Below are 9,640 nucleotides of genomic sequence, written 5' to 3' on the forward strand. Positions count from 1 at the left end.
CCTTAGGAGACGGAAATGAGTGTGCCATCCTGAGTTTTATTGACTCCTGTAAACTGTCATGGCCATTGAAGCTGTGATACAGTCCCCCTTTGGTGACTCAGGTGTAAGGATCTTACTATTACAGTTTTAAAGAAGAGAATACCAAGCACAGCCTGAAGTTTGTACAAAAAGATGAACATTTACCTGCTAGAGGATAAGGATTTTGAGTCAGGTTCATCTTTTTGTGTCTTATCAGTGGCAGAACTTTTAAAAAAGGAAAATAGAGTATAATAGCAAACTTTAAAAGGAATGAGAAATTTAAAACACAATAAATGATTCAACTTTATGTATTGTAAAATAGAAAGAGTAGCTTTATAACGATTTTTGGAATGAGGTACCACAAGGTAGATAGAGTATTATGCAGGGTTTTTTTTATAATCCTAAGAAGAATTTTAGCAATTCATAAATTTATAAGAGTTTTGTCAGTTAACTCAGAGAGAAGTTTTTCTTTTATTTGATAACTATTCTTTTCTATTTCATAGGTATTCCTGCGACACATGGTAAACCCACTAGTTATTCAATAAGGGTAGATAATACAGTTCCCCTTGTAACTCAGGCCCCAGCCGTGCAGCCACTACAGATCCGACCAGGAGTTCTTTCTCAGGTTGGTGATAATAATTCATTATTTTTGCTTATGTGCTGTCCTTCTCATACTCAAGTAGAGGCCTTAATCCATTGGTAATACATAGGCTTGTGCTATTGGAAATAATGAAAATGACCTAGACAGGAATTCTGTCCTTATAGATTATTGAATTTAACTTTTGTAATTATTAGGTGATTGTTACTTTGAGTTACTTGTAACATACTGGTTTTTCTTTTGCTTTTGTTGTTTTTGCTGCAGCAGACATGGTCTGGTAGGACACAGCAGATGTTGATACCTGCCTGGCAACAGGTAACACCCCTGGCTCCTGCTACTACTGCATTAGCTTCTGAGGGTGTGGCTGGTTCACAAAGGCTCGGAGACTGGGGGTAAGTTAAAAACAGCCATCCTTCTTTGTAAGTCATTTGCAAAATACATATGGTAACGTAGGGATTCAATTTTTCTAAATTTTCTCCATAGGAAAATGATTTCACACAGCAATCATTACAGCTCAGTGATGCCACAACCTCTTCTAACTAATCAGATCACTTTATCGGCCCCTCAGCCAATTAGTGTGGGCATTGCACATGTTGTTTGGCCTCAGCCAGCCACTACCAAGAAAAATAAACTGTGCCAGAACAGGTTGGTATTGATATTTTAACTTTTCCTCTGCATTTTGAAAATGAATCATTAAAATAAATTTTGCATGCACACCAAAGGGTCACCCTGTTGTATTCAAAATGACCTCTTTGATAGATTTGCTACAAATACTAAGCCAAGCTCCCTTCTCAATTTCTCAGAGGTATTTTGGTAAAACTAATGGAATGGGAGCCAGGAAGAGAGGAAATAAATGCTTTCAGTTGGTAAGATTGTCTTTATTGCCCTTTTGATTTATTATCTACCTATAATGTTAGACAATTCTAGACACTCAGATATCACATTTGCCCCCCCCCCCCAAAAAAAAGACCATTAGAATATAAGTAAATGCAGTCTACACTCGTTTCTAGAGAGTTTATATATCACAAACTCATGATCTGTGTGTTAGTGTGTCATATACATAATCTTGAACAAGTGAAGGTTCGTATTGTTACTTATAACATGGTATCTTAGAAAAATGTCATGTATATATTTTGATTATAGAAATGACACATTATTCCTTTGATTGCAGGAGTAATTCATTGCAGAATACCAATATCCCACAATCAGCATTTATCTGCCCAAAGACAGTAACTGGGAAAGATGTCCAGGAAGTAAGTTGTATAGAAACACAGGACAATCGTAACTCAGAAGGAGAGGCAAGAAATTGTTGTGACACGTCTATCAGGCAAGACTCTGATTCATCAGTTTCAGATAAACAGCGGCAAACCATCATCATTGCTGACTCCCCAAGTCCTGCAGTGAGCGTAATCACCATCAGCAGTGACACCGATGAGGAAGAGACGTCCTCGCAGAGACATTCCCTCCGAGAGTAAGTGCTGAAAGCAGATTCCTGCATTTTTGCGACATTCTTAAATAACGATGATGGTATCCTCTGCTGTGGTGGAAAAAAACTTTGTGATTTATTATTGCCTGTTCATGTCCTTCGGAGTAAACTTCCCGAGTAGTATTTAGTATGATTGAAAGCGAAAGTCACTTAGTGATGTCCGACTCTTTGTGACCCCATGGACTATACAGTCCATGGAATTCTCCAGGCCAGAATACTGGAGAGGGTAGCCTATCCCTTCTCCAGGGGATCTTCCCGACCCAGGAGTCGAACTGGGGTCTCCTGCATTGCAGGTGGATTCTTTGCCAACTGAACTACCAGGGAAGCCCATTTAGCATGATTACTATAGCATTTTTCCTGTATTTATGAGCTTTAGGTTTTTATCCATGTAGGTCTTTCTTAACTTTCATATCTGGGTAGTAGGTTCTCATTTTTGACCTGTTTTCTCCTCCCCTCTTCACTAGATGTAAAGGTAATCTGGACTGTGAAGCTTGCCAGAGCACTTTGAACATAGATCGGATGTGTTCATTAAGTAGTCCAGATAGTACTCTGAGCACCAGCTCCTCGGGGCAGTCCAGCCCATCCCCTTGCAAGAGACCGAACAGGTAAAGGAATTTTAACAGTAGTGTGTTATAAACATTAAGTCTACTGAAAAGCCTATGTTATCTTTCATTGTTTAAATTAGTAAGTACCTGCCAGTTTACCACAGTGGCTCTCTCTTGTTCATAAGTTTTGAACTAGATCACCTTTTTATAAACTCAGGTTTTAAGTAGGAATTTTCGTTATTATTACAGAACAGATATAAATGAAAAATTGAGGTTCTAATAAATGGTTTTTAAAAAATCATTTGTTTTTGAAAAGGTAAAAAAGTCACATTCTCAGCTCTAGCTTTACAGACTACCATTGTAACTTAAATTTAGAATAAGAACATATACGTTAACAATACAAAAAGGAATGTTTTACATTATAAAGTAATGACCCACTGTCAGAGTATTTGCTGTGATTTTTTTTCTCTCTCAGTGATTGATTTGCCTGGTTTTATCTGTATTTCCTTTCGGCCAGGGATATGCATTGCCACTGAAGTAGTGAATGACTGCTAACCTGCATGATGTACTATCTCATTAAGAGATGAGCTGTAAAAATGTCAGTGAAATATGTTTGATTTCCGCTGACATTCTTTTTATAGTGGAAAAATTTTTCAGTCATAATTTTACTCTTTTTTTTCCTTAGGAAATATAGTTTTTAATACTTACAGCCAAATCTCTGTGGAAAATATAGTATTAACACATCTTCTTAAAGTTGTTTATAACGTGATTTGCAAGTTGATACTATGCATTTGTTGTTGTTTCGTTGCTAAGTCCTGTCCAACTCTTTTTGTGACCCCCATGGACTATATATATAGCCCGTCAGGCTTCTTTGTCCATAGCGTTTCCTAGGCAAGAATACTGGAGTGGGTTTCTATTTTCTTCTCCAGGGTATATTCCTGACCCAGGGATTGAACCCGCATCTCCTGCTTTGGCAGGCTGATTCTTTACCACTGAGCCACCTGGGAAGCCCCATGAGATGTGTGTGTGTGTGTGTGTGTGCGCGCATCACACACACATATATAAGATATAAAAATATATTTAAGTAAAATATACATATACAAAGATATGCTTCAAATTTTAAGTATGAAATGAGTGGTTAAAACAGAATAAATGCAACAAAAATCCCAAGGTGAGAGGGGGGCCAGGGCCCAAGGATCAGAACAAGAAGAGAAATTTGGGCTCTGGGTGGTTAGACTTTCAGAGAGGTAGGAAGGCCTTTTGAATAACTGGTTAGTTAAAAAGACCCAAATTATCACTAAATTATTAGTGATTGCTCTAATATTACAATATTATTAATAATTCTAATTTATTAGAATTTGATCTCAAATATCCAAGTTGCCTGCTTATATATTTTTGTACATTTCATTTCAGTTGTCCAGAACAGTACTTCTTTTGTAGTATCTTGATGAAATCTTCTGTAATTTATAATATAGGATTTTATGAACTGCTACTGAGGATCAAGTGAAAAGAGACAGGAAGGAAAATTAAATGCCAAGAAGGTGTTCCTAAACAGAGAGAATTAGCATTAGCAGTCCCAATAGAGGATTAATGTGGGAGTCTAGGGAATCTATGAAGAATGTGTTTGGGGTAAGGAAAAAGTTATAATTAGGTATGAAATAATTTAATAAGATCTTATCAATTTGGTGGAGTTTGGAAAGTATTTAACTTTAGATTTAAGATCGAAAAACATTGTTGATACAAATATTTTCTTTTAGTATGTCAGATGAAGAACAAGAAAGTGGTTGTGATACTGTGGATGGCTCTCCAACATCAGACTCCTCAGGACATGACAGTCCATTTGCAGAGAGCAGTTTTGTGGAGGACACTCATCAAAATGCAGAATTGGTAACTTCTACTGACACAGAAACCAAACCAGCTGTTTGTACTGTTGTGGTGCCACCAATGGGACTGGAAAATGGATTAAATGCCGATGAGCATATGGCAAACACAGGTAAACTGAGTCCCCTCTATTTCCCTGATGGTCCCTTAAAAGGTCTTAATTTGGGAACATCAGAACCAAAAGTCATCTCGGAATTTCTGACTTGTCCCTGGCAAATCTATTGTACCAAAGAAATACTTTCTAATATTATCCAGTGCTTGGAAACTAGGAGATCTTTACTTTTTATTTAATTTTAAGGCTCTCAAATCACTGTTGTGTAAAATATCTAAAGAGCTTTCATAATTTTTATATGAGAAGGAAAAAGTACCTACTCTCTAATATTTTGTTGTTGCCAGATTCTATATGCCAGCCATTAATAAAAGGACGATCTGCCCCTGGAAGATTAAACCAGCCTTCCACAGTTGGTAATCGTCAGCAAAAATTGACATCAGCATTCCAGCAGCAGCATTTGAATTTTAGTCAGGTATGTTTGTGAATTTATGAGTCTTTGGGATTCAAAATCAGCAGTTTTTTAATTGGGAGAAAAAGATTCTCAAACTATATAAAATCTTAATTAAACACTTCCATTTTCATTATTCCAAGTGACTGAAAAGTAATTGGCTTAATAATAGGATAATTATCAGATTATCCATGGAACTTGAATTTTTTAGAAAGATTTGATTCTTAAGAGAACCTGAGAGAATTCTTCTCTATCCTTAATGTAAGCTAAGATCTGAGAGATCCCCTATGGGTTTTTAGTCACAGTATCTTTTAATTTCCCTTTTTTTCTTCTTTGTGACTTGTAAAATATGTAATTAGTCTTTTGTTTTGTTTTTGAATAGGTTCAGCACTTTGGGTCTGGGCATCAGGAGTGGAATGGAAACTTCGGACATAGAAGGCAGCAAGCTTATATCCCTACTAGCGTTACCAGTAATCCTTTCACTCTTTCTCATGGAAGTCCTAATCACACAGCTGTACACGCCCATCTGGCTGCAAGTGCGCACCTCGGAGGACAGCCTACTCTACTTCCATACCCATCATCAGCTCCCCTCAGTAGTGCTGCACCAGTGGCCCACCTCTTAGCCTCTCCATGTACCTCAAGACCTATGTTACAGCATCCGACTTACAATATCTCCCATCCCAGTGGCATAGTTCACCAAGTCCCAGTGGGCATAAACCCCCGTCTGTTACCATCCCCAACCATTCATCAGACTCAGTACAAACCAATCTTCCCACCACATTCTTACATTGCAGCATCACCTGCATATACTGGATTTCCATTGAGTCCAACCAAACTCAGCCAGTATCCATATATGTGAAAACTCACAAGAGTATATTGAGGAAGCTCAATGATATAAACATTTGATTAAAAATAAAACATGGTATTTAATAAATATTAGCCATGGCACAAGAAAATTATTTTTGAATCATGTAGACTTGGGTGCAATTTAAACAACTTTGAGCTTTAAAAAAGAAACTCACTTTTAATGTGTTTTGCACATTTGGTATAACTTGTCTTTGGTCATGTTATCTTCTTATGTTGTAACTCTAGACAGGTGACTTATGGGAGCAGAAGTCCAGTTTTTGCTCCCGCTATTTTTTATAAAATTGCCTTCTAACTAGTGCAAGACACGTCCATATTTGGGAAGCCATTCTGTGTACAGACTTAGAGCAACAGATGCACATATGTCAGAATTACAGCATACAAGTGAATTGTATTATCTGTGTCTTAGTGTATAAATGTTGGGTCACTTACCTAAGAAATTGAGCTATTGTTCTTTACATTTGCATGTGTCTTTGCATGGGCAAAATGTTGCCTAGACTTTGCTCTTAAATGTTGTTCTAATAATCTCAGCTGCATTGTAAACCGTTCCCACACATAGTGCCTTAAATATTTGAGGTTGTTAATGTTATTACTATATATAAATGTTGAGGACTGCAGCACTTAAAATTCAGACTTACTCTTTAGTTTCCTTTGATAGAGTAATGTTCATTTTTGGTTTTGTGTGGTATGATTTCAGGTTGTAGCTATTTTTCCTTACTAAGAGGGCAGCATGTTTGCGATAGCTGAATTCTGCTGTCTGACTTTTTCAGAATGATCTAGCTTCAAGAAAAGCAAGCAGGTAGTAGTGCTTAAGAAAAATTGATTCAGTATCTAATGAATAGTTGATATCTGTCACAACACAGCATTTTATATACTGTTAAGTGAAACTGCAATACAATCTAAGTTTATTTTGGGAGTGTTTGCTGTATAATTGGATTTAATAAAATGTTTAGAGATGCAGTAGGCATGACTGAGTAGATAATGAAAGAAAATGCAAAATGCTCATTGATTCATGATGTGGTTTCATCCTAGCTTGGGCAAACCATGCAGTATTTAATAAATAGTAGCAGAATATTTACTATTGAAGCTTGAAAAGATGTGAGTTCTTTGTGTGCAATTTTTCATTTATGCATGTGAGAGGGTTTTTTTTTTTTTTTTTAGTATTTTTACATTGTAGTACTTGTTTTGCTTGTTGGTGGTGTTTGCTTATTTAATACATTCCGTCAGGGACAGAAATTACATGCTTTTTTTTCCTAGGAAGTATGTCTTGGGTTTTTCCCTCTTTATTCTGTACTTTTTTTTGGTGGTGGTGGTGGTTATGTTTAAATGAAGTTGCTTTTACAGCACCAAAGACTTAATCATCCATTTCCTATATAAAAGGTAGCTACTTTTTGCATAGACCTCAAGTATATTGTAGTGTAGAGGTGGAATTTAAAGGAAGGTATTAAACAGGCTGTGTTTTAGCTTATGGGCAAGTAATAAATTGTATCATTTATCTTGAATGTATCATAGATAAGCTGCTATATAACGATTGCCACTTCAGATAGCTGTGAAATTAGGTGATTAACTAGTTGTTATTTAGCCTTCTAATTTCTGTATAAGTCTAATTACATGAAATAGAAGTTGGGGTTTTGATTTTTTACTTTGCTTTTCTGTTTGGAGTGTCATTGTAACTACTGTATTGTAAATGATGGAAAATAATTGCGTATGTTATTTTGGGGTGTGTTATTTGCATCAGTATTTTATCTCTATTAATGTTTGTGCTCATCACTGCATATAAAAAAACTTGGATGTATCAATGTAACTTAATTTTTTATTTTCATACTGGCATTGTAGACACTTGAGAGAGCTGTATCTTGCAGGCTTGACTTAACTTTTTTTCCTTAAAAATCTGGAATATAATCTTATACCATTTACTGGAAGAAACAGTACAAAGCATTTGAGTGTAAAACTCTGCAAATGTTTTGGATTTACAGCATTTCTTTGATAAATGAACTGCATACCACTAGTACAGATCTAGTACAGCGTTGACAATAAGCTAATAATGGATAAACTTTTCTTTACTCCATTAATACAAGCAGTGTTTTATTTAATAATCATCGATGAAATAAATGTGCCTGATATTAATTTTAAAAATTACAGTATTAGATCATAAAATAAAAACCAGCAGTACATTTTTAGTCACACTGAAAATGAAGGACTTAATTTTCCCCACAAGTTTCAGTGTTTTTAGTAATCAATTCTATGCATTTTATATAAATAGAAATATATATATATATATTACACATAAAAAGGAATAGCCTAAGATTAATTTAAAAGATTATTTACAGATGGCAAATTTATGGAGTCACTATTTAAGTAAACTTGCTGCCCTCCACAGCCTTCTAATTTTATTTATCCGGTCCAGCAGTTTACTGGTATCTGCTCGCTTGTTGGAGAAGAATCAGTGCTGGAAGCTCATGTTTAAGAAACACCAAGGGCAAAAGATTGATGTTTGTACCAGGTACAAAACTGGCACAGTTTTCTTTTTCTTCAGGGCCATGTTTACTACCCTGAAATGTCATATTTTCTGTATTTCAGTTCCAAGACTGTGATGTCTTGTTAAATTGACAGTAAATGATAAACTTCAGTGTTTTCATAATATAACAGTCCTTTTTGATAAAGGCGTACCCGAGTTAAGTACACTGCTCTTAGCTGATTCTAATCATGGGCTTTTTAAAAAGGAAAAAAAAAAAATTCCAAGATCCTGCTAAAGTCTAAATTTAGCATATTGACAAAAGAATCTGGATTTATACCCTCTTTAAAACCTTTTTTTACCAGTTTTCTTTTGTGTTAATGCTTTCTTAAATAAAACACTGCATGAATTCCAAGTTGCATATTTGCATACTATTTTAATTTACAAATTGTTTTTTAATCAAATATCCTGGTATTTTGTTTCTTTTTCTTTCAGGGTGTTTGAGTATGTTACTGTAGTAGCAAAACTTTTTCATTTAAGAAATTTCTACTACTTTTCTAAAGTTGGTTTGTGTTAAGTAAAAGTTAAATCATACACTGCAAGGTGTAGGAAGATTTGTTTTAAAGAACCCAATGATACAGGTTTGATTACTAAGTTTGAGCTATTAACTGTTTAACAATTTTAGACTTGTGGCTTTCTTTGGTTTGTTTGTTTTTGCTTTTACTTCTATGCTACACTAGTTTGCCATGTAGCAGTTGCACTGTGCAATATTACAATAAGGACTGGGAAAATTTTTATGGATGTAATGTCTATTACGGTTTGCGATAGTATTTCTCTCTAGTTCTCAGTGATTTAAATGTGACCAAGCCTTCTGTACTTTGTCACAAAAAGCGGGTTTTCCAGGTGACTATTTTGGTGAGTGTCAAAATAAGAATTTATGGTGTATTACTGTCGATTCACTTTGAATTAAAATATATATATTGCAGCAAACAGCTTGTTGACTTTTTTTCCACCCCAGTACTACTTCCAGAGTAGGGAAGGAAGAGGTTAGGAAGTTTGAGTTACCCAACTTACATGTCTCATTTAATTTTCAAGACCACCTATAAGACAGATATACAATTATCTTTATTATGTTAATGAACAAATAGGCTCTCAAATATCTAGGTAAGTTGCCCAAAGCCCAAGTGCTAATGAGTGGTGAATCTGAGATGTGAACAGGCTGCCTAACCCCTAACTGTAACCAAACTACCAACTGCTGTCCGGCAGTTGGTTTAAATTCTGAGGGAGTGTACC

General features: G+C 35.5%; 1 protein-coding gene across 11 annotated transcripts in view; it reads left to right on the plus strand.

The window, feature by feature from the left end:
- HIPK3 (homeodomain interacting protein kinase 3) overlaps positions 1 to 9,337 on the plus strand; it is an 88,543-nt gene extending 79,206 nt beyond the window's left edge. For 7 of the 11 annotated variants that reach the window (XM_055549282.1, XM_055549276.1, XM_055549281.1 and 4 more), the window contains 9 exons: positions 522 to 643; positions 881 to 1,008; positions 1,100 to 1,261; positions 1,420 to 1,482; positions 1,788 to 2,087; positions 2,567 to 2,707; positions 4,405 to 4,640; positions 4,925 to 5,052; positions 5,411 to 9,337. In XM_055549282.1, the coding sequence (XP_055405257.1) occupies positions 522 to 643; positions 881 to 1,008; positions 1,100 to 1,261; positions 1,420 to 1,482; positions 1,788 to 2,087; positions 2,567 to 2,707; positions 4,405 to 4,640; positions 4,925 to 5,052; positions 5,411 to 5,887 (1,757 nt within the window). In that variant the 3' untranslated portion in view covers positions 5,888 to 9,337. The remainder of the gene's footprint in view (positions 1 to 521; positions 644 to 880; positions 1,009 to 1,099; positions 1,262 to 1,419; positions 1,483 to 1,787; positions 2,088 to 2,566; positions 2,708 to 4,404; positions 4,641 to 4,924; positions 5,053 to 5,410) is intronic. The other 4 variants (XM_055549278.1, XM_055549284.1, XM_055549285.1 and 1 more) reach the window with 4 other exon arrangements.
- The last annotated feature ends 303 nt before the right edge of the window (positions 9,338 to 9,640 follow it).

Source organism: Bubalus kerabau, chromosome 15 (assembly GCF_029407905.1).
Source record: "Bubalus kerabau isolate K-KA32 ecotype Philippines breed swamp buffalo chromosome 15, PCC_UOA_SB_1v2, whole genome shotgun sequence".
Taxonomy (NCBI): Eukaryota; Metazoa; Chordata; class Mammalia; order Artiodactyla; family Bovidae; genus Bubalus; species Bubalus kerabau.